The 22,207-nt window shown below is 46.0% G+C and overlaps 1 protein-coding gene across 3 annotated transcripts in view; it reads left to right on the forward strand.

Moving 5' to 3' along the window:
• ap1b1 (adaptor related protein complex 1 subunit beta 1) overlaps nt 1-22,207 on the forward strand; it is a 46,517-nt gene that overhangs the window by 9,775 nt on the left and 14,535 nt on the right. For 2 of the 3 annotated variants that reach the window (XM_060907548.1, XM_060907545.1), the window contains exons 8-19: nt 1,512-1,632; nt 1,817-1,912; nt 2,612-2,727; nt 2,820-2,985; nt 3,148-3,246; nt 6,626-6,885; nt 7,050-7,239; nt 10,120-10,140; nt 13,805-13,834; nt 15,964-16,107; nt 16,233-16,378; nt 17,303-17,432. In XM_060907548.1, the coding sequence (XP_060763531.1) occupies nt 1,512-1,632; nt 1,817-1,912; nt 2,612-2,727; nt 2,820-2,985; nt 3,148-3,246; nt 6,626-6,885; nt 7,050-7,239; nt 10,120-10,140; nt 13,805-13,834; nt 15,964-16,107; nt 16,233-16,378; nt 17,303-17,432 (1,519 nt within the window). The remainder of the gene's footprint in view (nt 1-1,511; nt 1,633-1,816; nt 1,913-2,611; nt 2,728-2,819; nt 2,986-3,147; nt 3,247-6,625; nt 6,886-7,049; nt 7,240-10,119; nt 10,141-13,804; nt 13,835-15,963; nt 16,108-16,232; nt 16,379-17,302; nt 17,433-22,207) is intronic. The other variant, XM_060907547.1, reaches the window with a different exon arrangement.

Genomic DNA, 22,207 nt, shown 5'->3' on the forward strand with positions numbered 1-22,207 from the left:
GAGACGAAGCCGACAGAACAAAAGCAGTGTGCAAACTGTGCCACATAGAGGTAAAATATAGTGGCAAATAAGCATCAGTTCTTACACAATTGCTGTGGTTGCTGAGGAGCTTTTTTTTTTTCTTTCTTTGTGGTCAGAAACCCTGCCATGGGTATGTTGTTCAACCAAATGAGGGCCACCGAATATCCCATCTCATTATCTGTAGCCGCTTTATCCTGTTCTACAGGGTCGCAGGCAAGCTGGATCCTATCCCAGCTGACTACGGGCGAAAGGCGGGGTTCACCCTGGACAAGTCGCCAGGTCATCACAGGGCTGACACATAGACACAGACAACCATTCACACTCACACCTACGCTCAATTTAGAGTCACCAGTTAACCTAACCTGCATGTCTTTGGACTGTGGGGGAAACCGGAGCACCGGAGGAAACCCACGCGGACACGGGGAGAACATGCAAACTCCACACAGAAAGGCCCTCGCCGGCCACGGGGCTCGAACCCAGGACCTTCTTGCTGTGAGGCGACGGCGCTAACCACTACACCACCGTGCCGCCAAGCACCGAATGTCATGGTTTTGATTTAGAATTCAAATAAAACCTGGATTTTTTTCATTCCAAAATAAATCCTTTAAATCCTTGACTCTTCTCTCTCTCTGTGTCCCTCTTACACAGATACACGCACAAACACATATGGGGCTGTTCCTGTCAATAGGGACAGTTTTTACTTTAAAGTGACAATCCGGCAATATCTAAGTAGATCGAAATCGGATCGTGACCTTATGAATCGGAATCGAATCGATCCAGGAAATCTGGATCGATTCCCAGCCCTATTAATCACTCGTAGGTCAAAGAATCAAACACACCCTGATGGAAACGAGCTGGAGAGGAGATTTAAAGTGTTTCCAGTTTTGTAAACGTATGTGTGCTTTATGTAAAGTTAGGATACTGAATTGTATTTTTCTGATCATAAACAATGGAAATGGTTGTTTTGGAAAAAAACTGTATGATTCTTAAACATTTCTATGATACAGGATGAGCGATACAAAACACATGCGTTTGCTAACATTCGGCTAGTAATGCAGTCACGACACAAAAAAGCAAATCTTTTGACTAATTTTTAATTTCATATCTAAACTTTTTTTTTTTTTTTGCACTGAAAAGGAGGAAAATGAAAAATTGCTGAATAAAAACAATTTGATTTGCTCCAGGACTAAATTTTATTAGCAATTTGTTTTTTTCTAGTTCATTTGTATTTAATTATTAAAAATACTTTTTTTTTTTTTAAATCTGAATATTTTAGGAAAGTGTATTTAATTTATCTATCCATCATATCACTATGAATATCTTATCATCGTCCTGCCCAGCTGTTGTTAAAGATGATGATGATGATAAGAGAATGTTGAGTGTTGCAGATGTTGGTCCACATGGACTACTGGTTTAAGGTAAGGAAGTTAAGTCAGGATGAAGCTGTGAGATCCGTGTGCTCGAGTGAAGTTTCTCTCTTTCTGCTGCAGCCCCGAGGTCCTGAAGCACGAGATGAAGGTGTTCTTTGTGAAATATAATGACCCGATATATGTCAAACTGGAGAAGCTGGACATCATGATCCGCCTGGCCTCTCAGGCCAACATCGCACAGGTGACCGTGCTGAAACACACACACACACACACATGCTGACCGTTCAGACAGCTGTTGATCTAATCATCCGATTATATGGTAAACAGTGTCTGATTTGGTAAACGCAATTCTCACCTCGTGCATTTATTGTAAACTTGATGTTTTAAGTAACTCCGTAGCTACTGTTCCCCCCCCCGTGTTGTAGGTGCTGGCCGAGCTGAAGGAGTACGCCACCGAAGTGGACGTGGACTTCGTCCGTAAAGCAGTCCGTGCCATCGGCCGCTGTGCCATCAAAGTAGAGGTGAGCTCACGTGTAGGATTTCCGACTCGGAAAGTCAGAGGAAGCTCACCAACCCCGACTTCAAAATCCAACATGGCTGTTGTGATATAATGTTTATTCTCACTTCTGTCTTATTTGTGTCTCATTAAATCAGTCATAAACACCGTACTGTCCAACTTCTATCCATGGACACGCTGCTATTGTGTTTATGTACAAAATGCCGCATAATTCCTTATCAACTGGTGTTGCTAATTACTGGTACTGGTATTCCAACTTGTACTGGAACACATTTGACATAAGTATGATGTCATTTCCAGCTCTGACTTCCAAGGCTTCTGATTGGCTAAAGTTTAAAAAAAAAAAAAACCTGCAGCCATTTCGCATTTGATTGGACACCGGGATATTGATGGAGGGGTTAAATGGGAGCCAATACATTGTACAGAGAGTAAGAGTGGACTTTGGGGGGGTCAGGGGAGAATCGTTAATCATTTGAGCACACGTTAATGAGTACAGCTGTTCAGCAGTGTGTAATCGTCATTTACTTCTCGTTCGTTTTGTTCTCGCTGAGGAAGAAATAAATGTCTGAGAGGCTCTGTCCGTGTCCCAGCGCCGACGCACGCAGCAGGAAATCGCGCTTAATTATCCGTGGATTTTCCTCAGTTAGCGTAATTCAGACCAGACAGTCGAACGGTGTTGATGATTTAGCGCTGTGTGTTTCAGCAATCGGCCGAGCGCTGCGTCAGCACCCTGCTGGACCTCATTCAGACCAAGGTCAACTACGTGGTGCAGGAGGCCATCGTGGTCATCAAGGACATTTTCCGCAAGTACCCTAACAAGTAGGTGGCGTCCTCGCCATACACGTGCGTGTTCTCGTCTCTCACACATGGCATACAGGTACTGACCGTACCCATGAATATGGTGTGTGTAGGTACGAGAGTGTGATTGCCACCCTGTGTGAGAACCTGGACTCTCTGGATGAACCTGAGGCGAGGGCAGCGATGATCTGGATCGTGGGAGAATACGCCGAGAGGATCGACAACGCAGACGAGCTGCTCGAGAGCTTCCTGGAGGGGTTCCATGATGAGAGCACACAAGTAAAACACACACACACACACTACTGTGCATAACAGTCTACATCTGTGAAGTGGTTCTCTGCTCCAGTCTCATGATGGTTCTGTGTTAGAGCAGGAGAACCGGAGAGAATGTGCTTATGAGGGGTGTGTGTGTGTGTGTGTGTGTGTGTTCACCTGGGACAGGTGCAGCTGCAGCTCCTCACTGCCATCGTCAAACTGTTCCTCAAGAAGCCCACTGAGACCCAGGAGCTCGTCCAGCAAGTACTCAGCCTGGCCACACAGGTACACGCACACATGCACAATTAATTAAAGCTAATGAACTTGGAGTTACCTTAATCATCTAACGTTAAGTCTGATGTATTAGATTAGACTGCCAGCTGTTTGGTCGCGCTCTGTGTTTTGTGCTCTGTGTTTTGCTCTCGTTGTCGAACTCATGATTTTAATCCTGAGCAAAATACTAATTTCTTAAATCTCACGTTAATGAATAGCGTTATTCTTTTTCTGATCGTACAGGGTGATGTTTGGCGCCTCTTTTATTTGACAGCGTTTTATTTCTCGGTTTCATTACCATGGAGACCGGCCTTGAGAGCAAACATTAAGCAGGCTGCGCCAAGCACGTTATAAAGGAGGGGAATTAAAGGAAACATCTCTGTTCTTGAGAGGGCTTTCAAACGCTCCGAGTGTAAATACGCTTCCACACAGCGCCGCTCGGAGTATTTCACTCGGACAGGGTTCGGATGCGGTGCATTAGAGGAGATTAAAACTGGGAAGGAAAAGCAGAAATGTGACATCTGAAGGCCACACACGCTTTATTGTTAATGCATGTTCCGTATACACGGCTTTAACATCAGCATACTCCGTATGTTTATTCCTGAGCAGATTTTTAGTCCAGCTGCGTTCCAGGAAGAACTAGACGCTGGCTGAAGACAAGATACTTCACCAGTATTCAGACTCTCAAGCCCTGTTTAGATGGGATTTAGTTTTTCAGAGTGAGGTCTTTAATAACCTTTAAGCACATCTCCGTTAAGATAAAACTCTTCAGCGTGAAGTTTCCACTCGGACCTGGATGTGAATACGGAGGACGTTTACTAGGGCTGGGCGATATGGCTGAAATCTGTATCACGATATAAGTGTTTCATATTGGTCGATATCGCTAATTATTGAAACATTTTATGACCTATTTAAAATAAGGACCAGGAGGGAACAATACTAAATTCAAACATTTATTTTAAACTTCCTCTGACAGCCAATAAGCAAGGAATGTCAACACGCATGTTCAATGTTACGATCACAACAAAAACTGAGCAATTATCAATAAAAGTGCTTAAAAAACTCAAGTGTTATAAAAACATGAGCAAAGTGTTAAATGTAAACATAGCAAAACCTGCTATGTGAGAAGGACTGCCATATTTTTAATTTTTTAGTGCAAAAAAAGTTCACCCTCTGGTGAATAACATTTAAAAACATAAATAAAAATATGCAGTGCTTTATAAACATAAAAGAAATTGAGTGAAACTGAGGTAGACTTAGACTATTCTTAAACTATTCAAGTATATTTTCATTGAAGGTTTAATAAAATAAAAATAGTGTCTTGTAAACATAGAAGAAATTAAAGTAAAACTGAGGTAGATTTAAGACTTTACATCTGACCTTACTGACTTTATCCACAATTTCATCACTCGTTCCGGCACTCATCTTTCTTTTCTTGGCGACGCTGTTTCTGGAAAAAAAATAAACACGACCACGAGACAACGAGATGGTGCAACCAAACGTGATACTATTACATGATTGGCTATCAGCGTGTCACTCCCTATGCGTTGCTAGGCACCAGAGGATGAGTGCCTTTGCTCATGCAACCAAGCTTGCTTCGCAACAACAGTTGATTGAAAGCGGACCTAAACCAGAGAGGGCTCTGGCTAACGCTTGTTTCTTGGAAAAAAAAAAAAAAAAAACATTCTATCGAAACGTTCTATCGAACGCATTTTCTATTGATATAAAGTATGTGTCTATCGCGATACATATCGTTATCATTTTATTGCCCAGCCCTAACGTTTACTATACATAGAGGATTATTCAAGGTTTACTTATATATTTAAATCGTGAGAGACTTTTTATAAGAGGAATAAAACACACAGGGATGTTGTGTTCTAGGAAAATAATCATCTTCAGGGTTGTTGGAGTAATTCTGGTTCGTCACGCACTCGACGCGCGGTGGTGATGGATTAAACCTTCAGCATCCTCGTCATTTCAGTAACTTTTGCATCATTGCTCCGTTCCCGAGGTGGAGTGGCGAGATGCTGACGCACTGCCTTCCTGTTCCGTATTGGCACCGGAGTGGTGTTAGCTCTCGGATGAAGAGCCAGCAGGCCTCTCAGAGTAATAAAACCTCATATGCAGGCTGGGATGCGTGGCCTCCAGGAGCTGATTTGTTCTTGCTCTGGTTTTATTGCTACCTTTTCCTGTTATTACACAGCGGAGTTCATACGCAGGCCAACTGATGCATTATTTAGAGAAACATGTCCTCTCTCCATCCTCTCCACTTTCAGGGACGTTTATCAAAGCCAAGGAGCGCACATGGATTTATTGATTTATTTATTTCCTTCCTTCCTTTTAACCCTCCACGTCTCCTCCTTTTTCCGCGCAGGCTTGTATATGTGCATTAAGAAGCAGCTTAAAGAGCACATGGTGACCGCATAAATAGATTTTACACAGTGGTTAGAATCATTATATTTAACTGTGGTTGTGTTTTTCCTCGTCAGCACGTAATGTGGAAATAAAGACCGCTCAACGAAGGACAACGATATGCACATTTGGAACTGTAGAAACCTCCCACATAAATATTTACTCCAAACACAGCCATCATTTTAATGTACGTGATGTGCTTCAGCTGTACTGTCCCTGCTCTGGACTGGACTGGGCGGTGTGATGGAGCAGAGGGACTGTTCTCTACTGGAGATGATTATTTTCCTGTAACAGCACGTCCCTGTGCGGAGTGTTTTATTCTGCTTACACCACACCAACTATTTCAATTTTTATTCAATACAGAAAGTCGCTTCATACCTTTTTATCCGTTTATAGTTACAGTTAAGGCTGTGGAAGTTAGTTCCTGTTCTCATTTTCCATTATAATAGCTTTTAAGTAGTCACTCCTCTCTCTCTCTCTCTCTCTCTCTCTCTCTCTCTCTCCTGTGTGTGTGTGTGTTAATAAGCAAAAAAAAAAAACCCTCAGCTTGGTGATGCTGTTACCAAGAAACCGCAGAGGCAAAAAGTCTGTCAGAAAACTTAAAAAAAAAAAAAAGTTACAGCTTCACCTCTGACTGTTACAAAGCACTGACACTGGAGACTCCTTCCAGAAATGTAAGGGGGGGGGAATAAACATCTCCACCACGTAAACGTACGAGTCCCTCTGAATGAGCCGTTACTATAGAAATCATAACATACCAGAATGAGTTCATCGATATAAACCTGTGCTACTCTCGGAGCTGCTGTAATAGAACATTAATCAACACCTGACCAGTCAGAGTCCAGAATTCAGCAGAAAATTATTTTTAAAAATAATAAAAGAAGGTGACCAGGTGATTTGAGAATCTCAGTATTCTCTGATGTCTCACAGTGTGTATTCTCACTCGCTCATTTGGCTGTGTGTATCCACTCCGCCTCAGGACTCTGACAACCCGGACCTGCGTGACCGCGGATATATCTACTGGCGCCTGCTGTCCACCGACCCTGTGGCGGCGAAGGAGGTGGTGCTGGCGGAGAAGCCTCTGATCTCGGAGGAGACGGACCTGATTGAGCCTACGCTGCTGGAGGAGCTCATCTGCCATATCGGCACGCTGGCCTCCGTCTACCACAAACCTCCCAGCGCCTTCGTCGAGGGCAGCCGAGGGGTGCAGCACAAACGCCTTCCTGCCCGCACCGGCTCGTGAGTGTCTCACTCTCTCACACACACACACACACACACACACCAGTACACTTATACGTGCTCATCTGATTAAATATGTTGACAAAGAAACAGGAAGCATCACGTGTGTGTGTGTCTCTCTCTCTCTCTCTCTCTCTCTCTCTCTCTCTCTCTCGCTCACTCAGAGGTGAGAGCGCTGAAAGCCCTGATGCCAGCCAGTCTGTGGTCCCCGATGCTCCTCCTGCTGTCATTCCATCTCAGGATAATCTCCTGCTTAACCTGGACCTGGCTCCGCCCACCACTACCATGCCCTCCGTGCCCCCTGCCATGCAGATGGGGGCTGTGGACCTGCTGAGTGGAGGACTGGATAGTCTGGTAGGTCACATGATCTCTCCCTGCCACCTAAACACTTTATAATAAATCTGTGTTCTAACATCACAGCCTTTTTAATAATAACACTTTTTTTATAAATTCAGTGGTAATTCATAGTTATTTAGATTTATTCATTGTTTTTTAGTAAATTGGTTAGTATTTAGACACCTTTTGATCCCTGGATAGATGTGTCTTTAGATCTTTGGGCAGATAGAGAGGTAGAGATAGGGTTAATGTTGTGCCCAACTCCTGAGATGTAAACCTGCCGTTTTGCTGTTCTAGATCTCAGGGTTAGAGCACCCTGTCCTGCCTGCCCCCCTCCGATAGTTATATTAAGGTCCTAGTAGCTAAGCAGTGAGAGTGTGGTGCTAAGCAGTAGATTAGATTAGATAGATAGAACTTTATTGATCCCTTTGGGAGGGTTCCCTCAGGGAAATTAAAATTCCAGTAGCATCATTACAGGATAAACAGAGAATAGAATGGGGGAAAAAGAGAGAACTTCTAGATAAATTAAGTCTTTAGAAAACTTGTAGATAAAGTATTTACATATACAAATATATTAAAAGGATATGAAAAAAGTCCAGTAGGAGAGGTATTGCTTATTGTCAGGCTAGGCTGCTGCTCCTTCCCGTCCTCTGTCCTCCTGTTCCCCCTCCTCCCCCCCAGAGAGGAGTTGTACAGTCTGATGGCGTGAGGGACAAAGGAGTTTTTGAGTCTGTTCGTCCTGCACTTGGGAAGGAGCATTCTGTCACTGAACAGGCTCCTCTGGTTGCTGATGACGGTGTGCAGAGGGTGACTGGCATCGTCCATGATGTTCAATAGTTTGTCCATAGTCCTCTTCTCTGCCACCGTCACCAGAGTCCAGCTTCATGCCGACCACAGAGCCGGCCCGCCTGATCAGTTTGTCCAGCCTGGATGTGTCCTTCTTGGATGTGCTGCCCCCCCCCCCAGCACACCACGGTGTAAAACAGGACACTGGCGACCACAGACTGATAGAACATCCACAGGAGTTTCCTGCAGATGTTAAAGGACCACAGCCTCCTCAGGAAGTACAGCCTGCTCTGTTCCTTCCTGTACAGGTGGTTGGTGTTGCAAGTCCAGCTTGTCAGCACATCAGGATTTTAGTACAGTACGCTGGTCCAGTAAAATGGAGTTGGCAGGGAACAGCAGCTGGCATTAAACATGGCTGTGCCCAAAGCCATAAAAGCAAACATCCAGTGTGTCTTCCCTCGACTCGAGTCAGTCAGCCAAAGCCACGCTGCAGCTCCGAGGCTAATGCACCTGATAAACAAGTGGAGCATATAGAATCACAAAGGTGTGTGTTCTAGGGTGCCATTACTTTTGTCCTAATTGGATGGCTGGGTTTGTTTTGGAATTGCTTCCTTTCAAGTGTGTGCGCACGCATATGGATCCTGGTGTGTGTGTGTGTGTGTGTACATATCCTGTCTTTTGTGTGTGTGTGTGGGGGTCCTGTAGAGAGTGTGTGTGTGTGTGGGGGGGGGGGTCCTGTAGAGAGTGTGTGTGTGGGGGGGGGGTTCCTGGTGTGTGTGTGGGGGGGGTTCCTGGTGTGTGTGGGAGGGGGGGTTCCTGGTGTGTGTGTGTGTGGTCCTGTAGTGTGTGTGTGTGGGGGGGTCCGTCCTGTAGTGTGTGTGTGTGTGTGTGTGTGTGTGAGGGGTCCGTCCTGTAGTGTGGGGGGGGGTCCGTCCTGTAGTGTGTGTGTGTGGGGTCCGTCCTGTAGTGTGTGTGTGGGGTCCGTCCTGTAGTGTGTGTGTGTGGTCCGTCCTGTAGTGTGTGTGTGTGGGGTCCGTCCTGTAGTGTGTGTGTGTGGGGTCCGTCCTGTAGTGTGTGTGTGTGGGGTCCGTCCTGTAGTGTGTGTGTGTGGGGTCCGTCCTGTAGTGTGTGTGTGTGGGGTCCGTCCTGTAGTGTGTGTGTGTGGGGTCCGTCCTGTAGTGTGTGTGTGTGGGGTCCGTCCTGTAGTGTGTGTGTGTGGGGTCCGTCCTGTAGTGTGTGTGTGTGGGGTCCGTCCTGTAGTGTGTGTGTGTGGGGTCCGTCCTGTAGTGTGTGTGTGTGGGGTCCGTCCTGTAGTGTGTGTGTGGGGTGTGTGTGTGTGGGGTCCGTCCTGTAGTGTGTGTGTGGGGGGGGTCCTGTTTTGTGTGTGTGTGTGGGGGGGGGGTCCTGTTTTGTGTGTGTGTGTGTCTGTGTGTGTACAGATCCTGTAGTGTAGTGTGTGTGTGTGTGTGGGGGGGGGGTCCTGGTGTGTGTGTGTGTGTGTGTGTGTGTACGTATGTACAGATCCTGTAGTGTGTGTGTGTGTGTGGGGGGGTCCTGGTGTGTGTGTGTGTGTGTGTGTGTGTGTGTGTGTACGTATGTACAGATCCTGTAGTGTGTGTGTGGGGGGGGGGGGGGGGTCCTGGTGTGTGTGTGTGTGTGTACAGATCCTGTAGTGTGTGTGTGGGGGGGGGTCCTGGTGTGTGTGTGTGTGTGTGTACGTATGTACAGATCCTGTAGTGTGTGTTGGGGGGGGGGTCCTGGTGTGTGTGTCTGTGTGTGTGTGTGTACAGATCCTGTAGTGTAGTGTGTGTGTGTGTGTGTGTACGTATGTACAGATCCTGTAGTGTGTGTGTGTGTGTGGGGGGGGGGTCCTGGTGTGTGTGTGTGTGTACAGATCCTGTAGTGTGTGTGTGTGTGTGGGGGGGGGGTGTCCTGGTGTGTGTGTGTGTGTGTACAGATCCTGTAGTGTGTGTGTGTGGGGGTCCTGGTGTGTGTGTACAGATCCTGTAGTGTGTCTGTCTGTCTCCTCCTCTTGACCCCTCTCTCCTGTCCTGCTGTTTGACTCTGTGTCTTTTTTTTTCCTTCTACTTTTTATCTCTTCTCCACTTACAGATGGGAGATGATTCAGAAACGGTAATGAATTACAGAGAAAACACACGCACGCACACACGCAATTACAACTTCACACAGCGTAATTGTGAAGTTGTTTTTCCTGATTTGTGGTTAATAACACACAGATGAAATAAAGGACCAGTGAGGTGAGGCACACTGACCCCAGATCAGTAAACGGAGGGATTGATTTCGTCATCGGTGAACCAGCTGATTTTCTGACTGGTGTATTCGTGCCCTCTGTTCATGTACACGCACATCCTCAGAGCTGCACTCATCACAGAGGATGAAAATTTAATTCATTTATTTCATGTAGATTTCCTTGTTTTATTGACCCTGACACAAAAAATACCGCGTGTCAGGAGAATTATTTGTTGAACGTTTAGAGGGAGATGGAGAAAATGAGGAAATATTATTTCTGTGCTGAAGTGATTTTATATTCACCGGCGGCACAAACCCACACGTTTGGCTTCTAATGTTTTTCTAATTCTGTTGTGATTATTCTATTTCTAATTAATAAATTAGTCATGCTGATTATTATTATTATTATTATTATTATTAACAGAATTAGTGTTATAATCATCAGTGACAAAATACTTATCTGTAAAAATGCTTTACTCTGCAGCAGGGCTGAACGCTGGAATCTGATTGGTCAGAAGGGGTGTGTGATTTCTGTGTAACAGCACAGGGAGCTCCGTCTAACACGAATGATGCATTTATATTCATGAGCTTGTTCTAATGTTATCGTTTCCATAGTAACAACTCATCCATGGGGTCCATGCTGTACATAATCTAACACTAATAATAAACGGATTTTAAAACATGGTGTTTAACAAAGTAAAGCGTATAATCTTCAATGTGGTGGCGTCTTAAAGCAGACATTTAATATTTATGAAAAGCGTTTCAGCCGTAACACACTGTTGCCTTTTCCTTTTATAGTAAACTGAAAGGCTGTGCTGTGTGGATGTGAGATGGTGAGAGGGAGAGAGATAGAAAGAGAGAAACTGAGTGAATGATTGTTGCAGCTGTAATGTAGAGAAAGCGTGAGAGAGACAGACTGAGGGTGTGACCGTTTATCGCAGCTGTTAGTATGGGGGGGCAGGGAGAATTACTGATTATTGCAGTTATAATGTAGAGAGATCGAGAAGGAGAGGGAAAAAGCAATAGGAAGAGGGAAAGAAGCTGCTGAGTTTGCGACTCTTTATCTATAGATGAAAGCCTTCCGGATTTACCCGGAAATCCGGATATTTGACAACTCTTGAAAATCTCCGGTTTTCCGGATGGAGAAATTTATTTTTCGGTTTTTCGCGTTCCTAGATGCGGTGTAATACTTCACATCGTCCTTGCATGGGCGCGGTCCTTAAATAGCCCAAACATAGTTCATTGATTAAAGACAGGTGTTCTTTGTTAACGGCGTGCGTGCCGGAGCTCGTTAGATGTGCGCGCGCCCAAGGCGCTCCTTCAGGTGCACGTGCTAAGGCGCGCAGGACTGACACCGTTCTGCACAAGTGCAACACAATCGCACTAGAAAGCATGTTCAAGCTGCCAGTGTAGCTGCAGTCTTTTTAGTTGCAAATTACGAGTATTTTCTCTTGTTAATAATTCGCCATGTCAAAACGAGCAAAACCTTCCTCCTCCTTTCAATGTGAAGCAATATATATAATTTTTTTCCCCCCATCAAAGTTGCATTTTGTGATTTCAAAGCTAAGTTTTAGTGCCGTTTCTAGAACACAACATCAAGAAAACGTGGAAGAAACAGCAGTAATGGAAGAGCCGGTTTCTAAACGACCTAAAACTAGCAATGGGAATTATTTTTTGTTACAGAATGCACTCAGGCTGCCAGTCAGTGTGTGCCCCCCCCTTGAAAAATCCTCGCTACGCCCCTGATTTATGAGAAATTTGGTATTCATTGCTGTGTTTAAATTTACAGACAATACGAACTAATGTAAACAATTGGCTTCAACTCGCATAAATCTGAATTGGAAATGTTTAGTTCACTTTAGCTTCTGCAAACGCACAACTCTACTAAAAGATTGATAAACGAGGCTCAACGTCCCCAACATTGAAACCTAAACGCTTTACAGACCTTTACTGTTTAACAGCACTGTTTTGGGATTTTGCTGAGTTTACCTTCAACTGTCTGATTTTTTTTTTTTCAAAGTAATGAACTGTGTAGCAGGAAAATCACCGCGTTTTCTAAATGCACTCCTGAAAATTACTCATTAACTCGGGGAATTAAATTCGATATTTTTGACATGTTAATCATTAATGTACATGAAAGAAAAAGGCTTAAAAGTTATAACTTGTTTTAGTGAAAATAAGTACTAAAATGCACGAGAATGCAGGGTTTTGCGTGTTATGTTATTAAAATATTTTTGGGGAGGACCCCCCCCCCCCCCCCCCCCCCCCCCAAAAAAAAATCTTAGTTTGACTTTCAAAAGTTCAGGATTTTTTTTCTTTGCTCCATTTTCATCTCTACTTTATCGCAGCTGTAATGTAAGTGAGAACTCGTCTCTCAGATGTTCAACGTTAACTCTAGCTATAAACTGTTAAAATGTGTAATGTATCACTCGTTAATTAATTAAACATTAGAGCTGTTGGGCAATCTCTGTGGTGTAAATGGAATAACGCACACTAAACATAATCCCCTCCAGAGGGTTGCGCCACTCCGCTTGCGTGTCTTGCTGCATCATTCCACCCCGACCTGCGTTATTTTCGTGTAACGGCGCAGTCTGGAGTGAGTTATTCCTTACATAATAAATTTTAAGGTACAAAGTGTTTAAAAAATCCGATGAGCTTATAGTGTCCTGAAGAAAAAACATCTTCCAAGTAGTAGAAAAAAAAAAGAACATAAAGGCTCCACCTTCAGAGATGAATGTGAAAGAAAATCAGCTGCCTGTTGATTTATTTTCTAAGTTCTTGGTGCAAAACTTGTTTTTCTCAGAATTGTGCATCTTTCTCTTCATTTCTCCTCATTGCACTCATTCATTTCTCTCTCTCTCCCTGTTTTGTCTCCTTCCATCAGTCGAGCTCACTCTACAGGGCGGAGCTGCAGTCTCCTGCTCCGCATTCTGACACAAATAAATAAAAAGCAGGTTTCCTGGTGCTTAGACAGTAAATCTGTAGTGCTAGTGCACGGTGATGGTGTTGCTAATGCTAGTTTAGCCCGTTGTGTCCCATAAACATTGCTAATATCACAGCTATATTAAGTCGTGTTTGATTGGCTATCATGTGAGCGTTCTTGTCTAATATAGGAACATCTAATATGGAAATATTTCTCTTGATACCATGGCAGTGTAACCATGACAACGACAATAAATAACGCTTTAAGGTCTTCCTGGGACGACTTCGCTGTTGTGGCGCTAAAGGAAAAGTTACTGTATGTATAGCACATGTAGAGTGCAAAGCAATAACCACGACCTGAGATGTAACCATAGCAACTGTCGTGTGTGTGTGTGTGTGTGTGTTATTCAGTTGTTAAGTAGTTGTATTGATATCCTGACATCTGATACCATGTTGATATCGGAGCGCACTGTTAGACCTTCCACACTTCCTCCTTCCCTCACTTGTCATCTCATGCCATCATTTCACTGCTTCCTGTTTCACCACCTTCACGCTCCTGAGCTTCACATCATACACTCGAATCCCAGGCCGCTCTCTAACCTCCGTCTCTGTGTTCTTCCTGCAGCTGGGTGGAGACATCGGCGGCAGTCCTGCGGTAAGTGATCACGTCCCTATCAACCAAATATGTTGCAGAGAGCTAAAATTGAAACATTGCTCATGTTTAAACGGTTAACGCAGGGGTGTCGAACATACGGCCCGCGGGCCGGATCCGGCCCCAGACTTGTGTAGAGAATTTCTAAGGATGTCAAAAAAAAAAAGTAAATCTCTAGCCCATTCCTGTGACGACTTATGAATTTTTAAAGAAATAACCGAAATGCTCAATTCAGCCGCTAGGGGCAGCCAAAAAAAAAAGCAGCACTGACATAACGAGATCCGGAAATAAACAGCACATTTTAGCAACGTGCCCAGATATGCTGTCTGATTCCATGAATGGCCGTCTTGCCTCACCACTATTAAGTTGCTATCAAAATTATCAAGAGTGATACCCCCATTACTAAAATGTCTTTGTCAAGAAGAAGAAAAGTTGACGTAGAGTGCAGAGTTTTCCAGGAAAAATGGACTGAGTAGTATTTATTCAGAGCTGAATACAAAACCGGTGTGCTTGGTGTGTAATCAACAGGTTGCAGAGCTCAAAGAATATAATATTCAGTGCCTCTGTGAGACTCATCATAAAGAAAAATTTCTCAATTTGTATGGACAATTAAGAAAAGAGAAGATAAACGAATTGTTAGCTGGTCTGAAGAAACAGCAGTCTGCATTTACTCGCAGCCGTGAGGTCAGTGATGGAGCAGTGAAAGCGAGCTACCTTACTGCAAACGAGTTGGTGCAAGCGTCCAAGCTATTTTCTGATGGTGAACTTGTGAAAAAATGCATGCTGAAGGCTGCAGAAGTCGCGTGCCCTGAAAAGCAGTCTGCCTTTGCCAACATTGGTGTGGGGAGTTGGTTCAGGTTGTCAGATGTAAAAATGTATTCACTCAACTGTATAAAAATAAACCAGTTGTTTGAGAGTGAAATGCATTTTATTTCAAATCCATCGGCCTCTCTGTGAATAAATGTGTAATAATCTAGATCCCTTGTGGTCAGTGATTCTGTGGGCTACAAATGTAAGCTGAAGCGTAAAGCATAGCCTACTGAAAAAACAATGCTAAAGATTTGGAGTTGACAAGTTATTTTGCAATTATTTTACTGGTCCGGCCCACTTGAGATCAGATGGGCTGTACGTGGCCCCTGAACCAAAATGAGTTTGACACCCCTGGGTTAACGCTTCCTGATTCAGGGGGCGGGGTTACATATAAACTCAGTTTGTGATGTAACAACATGGAGTTGGAGAATGACGTGGTTATCTGGAAGGGCTTTAATCACAGAATCTGTATATATGCTAAGATAATGACCTAACGAACTACCGTATTTTCTGGACTATAAGCCGCTACTTTTTTCCTAGGTTTTGAACCATGCGGCTTATACAAAGGTGCGGCTATTCTGTGGATTTTTCTTCCACCGCTAGGGGCGCTCTAACCGGAAGTAGAATCAAAAATAAGATAGACGAAAAATCAATGCAAAGAAGAATTAGCAGATCTTTAGCAGATAGAACACGCACGACAAATTACTAACTGGTAATTATTTTCAAATCCAGCGTAGATGATTAAAGTGACTTGTGGTTTCAAACACAGGAGAAATGAAGGTAAATAAATACCGGTTATTTTCTCTTGGTTCTGTTCCGTTTTAATCAGCAAAGTTGCTGCCGTGTTAAAAGGCACTGTTCGGAAAGAATCTGTTCAGGTACATTTACAGTACAAAATCGTTCTGTACATGCAGTAAATATCTAATTTTTCAACATGGATATCTGCGGCTTATAGCCTGGTGCGGCTTGTATATCTTTTTTTTATTTTTTTTAAAAAATAGAGCGGATGCGGCTTATATACAGGTGCGCTCTATAGTCCAGAAAATACGGTACACAAGTTCATCGCCGGTATTGGGGACATTCCTAATTTGAATATTCATACATTGACATTTTAGAATGAGGGGAATAAAGGTGTAGAAATACTCCTAAGCCATTTCTTCAACTTTTTGAAAAGAGTGGAAAACAAATTATCGAGATTTATTTATTTATTTTTAATTGTTGAATTTAATGTGTTCAGAGTGACTAAGAAACTAAATGGGTCATGAATAGCTTTCAGGCAGATTTGAAATGTTTCCTGTGTGTGTGTGTGTGCCCATCTACAGATGGGTGTGGGTCTTGGGGGCGCTCCTGTGGGAATGCCAGCGGGTCTGGGTGGTGCCCCGGCTGTCGGAAGCGGTCTTAGTGACCTGTTTGATCTGGGTGGGGGAGTTGGCATGGCGACAGGAGCCTACGTGCCGCCCAAAGCGGTGAGTCTGTTAATGATGGACAGAATCAAGTGTGCTGTCATACACACACTAATATTTACACTCTGCGTCATGTGACTTCATAATAAAAGCTCCGCCCATATCTTTCTCGGCCCATGGCTGTGCAGGTGTGGCTGCTGGCGATGAAAGCTAAAGGGCTGGAGATCTCAGGAACGTTCGCTCGGCGCGGTGGTACGATCCACATGGACCTGTCTCTCACCAACAAGGCCATGAGCGTCATGACCGACTTCGCCATCCAGTTCAACAAGAACAGGTGAGAACTACATGATGATCTCGGTTACTGAGGATTTCCACACGTTTCTCTTCTTCCATCACTACTTCTGTTTGCTTGGTCCCCCCCCCCCCCGTATTTGGTCTCAGTGCATCATGAATAAGTCTGTAGGACCCTGTGAGTGTTGGGTCACATCCCGGTGGGCAGTGGAGTGATTTACACTTCAGACTGTTATTCTGCTGGACTGCATCTGATCAATACATCACTCTGTATTCGTCCTGACATTTCTGCTGCGTCGGAAAAGCGTTCGCTCTGTGAGGTCGGCTAGCATTCCGTCTCTCGGAGGAACGGGAGCACGCGATGGCCTCCGCCATTCCCTGGTTGGTTACAGGGAGGACCGCACTGATGGGTGGGAATTAGCCAAGATTAAATTAAAGCAGAAATCAGGGGGAGGGGTGGGAAATGCAGCGACGACAGGTCAGTGTTTTGATCTCTCCAGGATTAACTGATCCTCTGGAAGCCCCTCCCCTTTCTTTCCTCCCTCCATCTTATGTTAGTAACTTTATTTATTTTTTATTTTCCTACTTGTAAGATGAGTTAGATGGCATGGCGTTCTCACTTTCCATCATGATGTATAGACTTCATTAATGTGAAATAAAATCTGTCGGTGTGTGAAGTTTTGGCTGTATGCAGAGAAATACAATTTGGCACATTGTTTTTTTGGCAGTGATGAAAACCAGAGATTAATTTCCTTAAATAGGGAGATGAAGACGCATCAGATGTAACACTTGACACATCATGTTAATGTTGATTAAAAAGGGATTAGTCTTCTCCGCCAGTCATCGCAGACACCTTCACGCGTCCCCTCCCCCACCCCCCAGATCTCTGTCATGTGAGCGAGTGTGTTTTAGTGAAGAAAGACGTCCGGTTCCGACTAACAGAACCACGTTTTCCGTCTGCGTACAGTTTCGGGTTGGCTCCTGCTGGTCCTCTGCAGGTCCTGACTCCTCTCAGCCCCAATCAGACGGTGGAGGTGAGCCTCCCGCTCAGCACCAACGGCCCAGTCATGAAGATGGATCCTCTTAACAACCTTCAGGTAACATTCCCGCAACGTTTCACACCTCAAAAAAAAAAATTCCCATAAGGTAAAAGACCATTTTTCTTTTTCCAAATGTTTTAATGTTTTTAATGTTGTTAGCTCAAAGGAAGGAAAAAAAATCATGAGCTCAAATGTGACCTGAGTGTTAACATTCTCGTCTCGTCTCGTCTTCTTCCGCTTATCCAGGACCGGGTCGCGGAGGCAGCAGTCTAAGCATGGAAGCCCAAACTTCCCTTTCCCCAGACACCTCGGCCAGCTCCTCGGGAAGAACACCGAGGCGTTCCCAGGCCAGCCGAGAGACATAGTCCCTCCAGCGTGTCCTGGGTCTTCCCCGGGGCCTCCTCCCGGGGGGACATGCCTGGAACACCTCCCCAGGGAGGCGTCCAGGAGGCATCCGAAAAAGATGCCCGAGCCACCTCAGCTGGTTCCTCTCGATGTGGAGGAGCAGCGGCTCTACTCCGAGCTCCTCCCGAGTGACTGTGCTTCTCACCCTATCTCTAAGGGAGCGCCCAGCCACCCTGCGAAGGAAACTCATTTCAGCCGCTTGTATCCGCGATCTTGTTCTTTCTGTCATTACCCAAAGCTCATGACCATAGGTGAGAGTCGGAACGTAGATCGACCGGTAAATTGAGAGCTTCGCCTTTTGGCTCAGCTCCTTCTTCACCACGACGGACCGGTAAAGCGACCGCATCACTGCGGAGGCTGCACCGATCCGCCTGTCGATCTCACGCTCCATCCTTCCCTCACTCGTGAACAAGATCCCGAGATACTTAAACTCCTCCACTTGAGGCAGGACTTCTCCACCAACCTGGAGAGGGCAAGCCACCCTTTTCCGGTCGAGAACCATGGCCTCGGACTTGGAGGTGCTGATTCTCATCCCAGCCGCTTCACACTCGACTGCAAACCGCCCCAGTGCATGCTGAAGGTCCTGGTTTGAAGAAGCCAACAGGACAACATCATCCGCAAAAAGCAGAGATGAAATCCTGTGGTTCCCAAACAGGATTCCTTCCGGCCCCTGGCTGCGCCTAGAAATTCTGTCCATAAAAATTATGAACAGAACCGGTGACAAAGGGCAGCCCTGACGGAGTCCAACATGCACTGGGAACAGGTCTGACTTACTGCCGGCAATGCGAACCAGACTCCTGCTCCGTTCGTACAGGGACCGGACAGCCCTTAGCAAAGAGCCCCGAACCCCATACTCCCGAAGCACCCCCCACAGAATACCACGGGGGACACGGTCGAATGCCTTCTCCAGATCCACAAAGCACATGTGGACTGGTTGGGCAAACTCCCATGAACCCTCGAGCACCCTATGAAGGGTATAGAGCTGGTCCAGTGTTCCGCGACCAGGACGAAAACCGCATTGTTCCTCCTGGATCCGAGGTTCGACTATTGGTCGAATTCTCCTCTCCAGTACCCTGGAGTAAACTTTCCCTGGGAGGCTGAGAAGTGTGATTCCCCTATAATTGGAGCACACTCTCCGGTCCCCTTTCTTAAAAAGAGGGACCACCACCCCAGTCTGCCACTCCAGAGGCACTGTCCCCGACCGCCACGCGATGTTGCAGAGGCGTGTCAACCAAGACAGCCCCACAACATCCAGAGACTTGAGATACTCAGGGCGGATCTCATCCACCCCCGGTGCCTTGCCACCGAGGAGCTTGCAAACCACCTCAGTGACTTCGGCTTGGGTAATGGACGAGTCCACCTCTGAGTCATCAGCCTCAGTCTCCTCAGTGGAAGACATGACGGTGGGATTGAGGAGATCCTCAAAGTATTCCTTCCACCGCCCGACAATGTCCCCAGTCGAGGTCAACAGCTCCCCACCCGCACTGTAAACAGTGTTGGCAGAGTACTGCTTCCCCCTCCTGAGGCGCCGGACGGTTTGCCAGAATTTCTTCGAGGCCGACCGATAGTCCTTCTCCATGGCCTCCCCGAACTCCTCCCAGTTCCGAGTTTTTGCCTCCGCAACTGCCCGAGCTGCAGCACGCCTGGCCTGCCGATACCCGTCGGCTGCCTCAGGAGTCCTGGAGGTCAACATGGCCCGATAGGACTCCTTCTTCAGCTTGACGGCATCCCTTACTTCCGGTGTCCACCACCGGGTTCGGGGATTGCCGCCACGACAGGCACCGGAGACCTTGCGGCCACAGCTCCGAACAGCTGCATCCACAATGGAGGTAGAGAACATGGTCCACTCAGACTCAATGTCCCCCGCCTCCCTCGGAAGCTGGGAAAAGCTCTCCCGGAGGTGGGAGTTAAAGACCTCCCCAACAGAGTGCTCGGCCAGACGTTCCCAGCAGACCCTCACCATACGTTTGGGCCTGCCAGGTCTGTCCAGCTTCCTCCTCCGCCAGCGGATCCAACTCACCACCAGGTGGTGATCAGTTGACAACTCAGCCCCTCTCTTCACCCGAGTGTCCAAGACATAGGGTCGGAGATCAGATGACACGACTACAAAGTCGATCATCGACCTCCGACCTAAGGTGTCCTGGTGCCACGTGCACTTGTGGACACCCCTATGCTCGAACATGGTGTTCGTTATGGACAAACTGTGACTAGCACAGAAGTCCAATAACAAAACACCACTCGGGTTCAGATCGGGGAGGCCGTTCCTCCCAACCACGCCCCTCCAGGTGTCACTGTCATCGCCCACGTGAGCATTGAAGTCCCCCAGTAGCACAATGGAGTCCCCAGTCTGAGCACCCCTCAGTACCTCTCCCAGGGACTCCAAGAAGGCTGGATACTCTATACTGCTATTTGGCCCGTAGGCACAAACAACAGCAAGAGCCCTCTCCCCAATCCGAAGGCGCAGAGAGGCGACCCTCTCGTTCACTGGGGTAAACTCCAACACATGGCGGCTGAGCTGGGGAGCTATAAGGAAGCCCACACCAGCCCGCCGCCGCTCACCACGGGCGACTCCAGAGAAGTGGAAAGTCCAGCCCCTCTCGAGGAGCTGGGTTCCAGAGCCCAAGCTGTGCGTGGAGGTGAGCCCGACTATCTCTAGCCGGTACCTCTCAACCTCCCGCACAAGCTCAGGCTCCTTCCCCCCCAGCGAAGTGACATTCCATGTCCCAACAGCCAGCCGCTGTGTCCGGGGATCAGGTCGTCGAGGCCCCTGCCTTCGACTGCCACCCAATCCACACTGCACCAAACCCCTACTGCTACCTCTGTGGGTGGTGAACCCACAGGAGGTCGGGCCCACGTCACCTCTTCGGGCTGAGCCCGGCCGGGCCCCATGGGCAAAGGCCCGGCCACCAAGCGCTCGCATACGAGCCCCAACCCCGGGCCTGGCTCCAGGGTGGGGCCCCGGCTGCGTCCTACCGGGCGACGTCACGGTCCTGGATTTTTTCTCCATAGGGGTTTTTTGGTGGTGGTGTTAACATTCAACATTTAAAAAATAATATGATCTGTTTCTCTTTGTTTTTAATACATCTGCGAAAAAACACAGCTCACACACTTGGTTCCACAGTGCGGCACTGGTTCATCACTTACTGTTGTGTGTGTGTGTGAGAATCTCGAGCTCCTCCAGCACCAGAACTACAGTCACCTTGTTGAAGTTTGTTTAAAGGGAGCTGAATGTTAGAGCCCGGGGTTTTGCAGCTCCCTGACACTGTGAGATTTTGTCCCTCAGGAGGTGGCTTTAGAGAGACTCACAGTGACACACAGGATTAGGAGCTTTATAAAGTCCTGGACGTTGAGGTGTAGTGGGGGTTTTGATGTCCCTGAACACCAGATAGATCACTCGGTTTCCCCAGCACTCTCCTCTCTGTGTGTGTGTGTGTTTTTTTTTAATTGACTGCTGCTTCTTGTCCTGAAGTGGGTAAAATGCATTTTTCTAATACGTTATCATTTCTATAGTAACGGCTCATTCATAGGGGCTTGTACAGCGGACGCTTCTCATAATAAACGGCTCAAAAACATGAGTAACCTTTTTATAATGTGGTGAAGTTTTCTGGAAGGAGGAGGCTGGAGACGTTCAGAGAGAAACAGCTGAAGGAGCAGAAGTGTGTGTGTGTGTGTCTGGCATACGGCCGGCGTGAATTATTCAGAGCATGAAACTCTCCAGCCGTGTGCGCCTCGTCCTCCCCCTCCCCCCTTTGTTTTTGCAGCATGGCTTCAAATGGATGCTACCTGTGACACACACACACACACACACACACACACACACACAATAAATATATATATATATATATACACACACACACCATAATCTATAGCATGTAATACACACACACACACACCAGAGCATTACTATATTGGAAAAAAAAATGCAAGTTTACAAATAAAATAAAACAGATAATGGATGGATGAACTGAAGTCATAGATGTTGATTCACTGAATCACATATTAAGTCTTTTTGTAGTTTAAGATCTATAAACTGAATCAGTAATGAAATTGCAGGTGCTGAAGCGATCCAGTTCCATGCTCAGTCAGTAATTAATGAAGTTGTTGGTGCTGAAAGAATGAAACCAGTAATAAATGAATAAACTCCATATGAAAAAAAAAAAGTCGGTGAATCAGTAAAGGTGATGAAGATGCTGAGTCGGTGAATTGGAAATATAGATTCTGAATCAGTAATATAATAATCTGGCTCAATTGTGAAATAATGAGTCAGTGGATCAGTAATATAGTAATGGACTCTGAATTGGTGGATCAGTATTATTCGACTCGGAGCCAGTGAATAGGGGTGTAAATCGGAGCCTTAATGATGATTTGATATATATTTATTTTAATTTTTTTTAAGCCAACGATTCGATTATTTTCGATGCTTCAGA

Source organism: Neoarius graeffei, chromosome 24, assembly GCF_027579695.1.
Source record: "Neoarius graeffei isolate fNeoGra1 chromosome 24, fNeoGra1.pri, whole genome shotgun sequence".
Taxonomy (NCBI): Eukaryota; Metazoa; Chordata; class Actinopteri; order Siluriformes; family Ariidae; genus Neoarius; species Neoarius graeffei.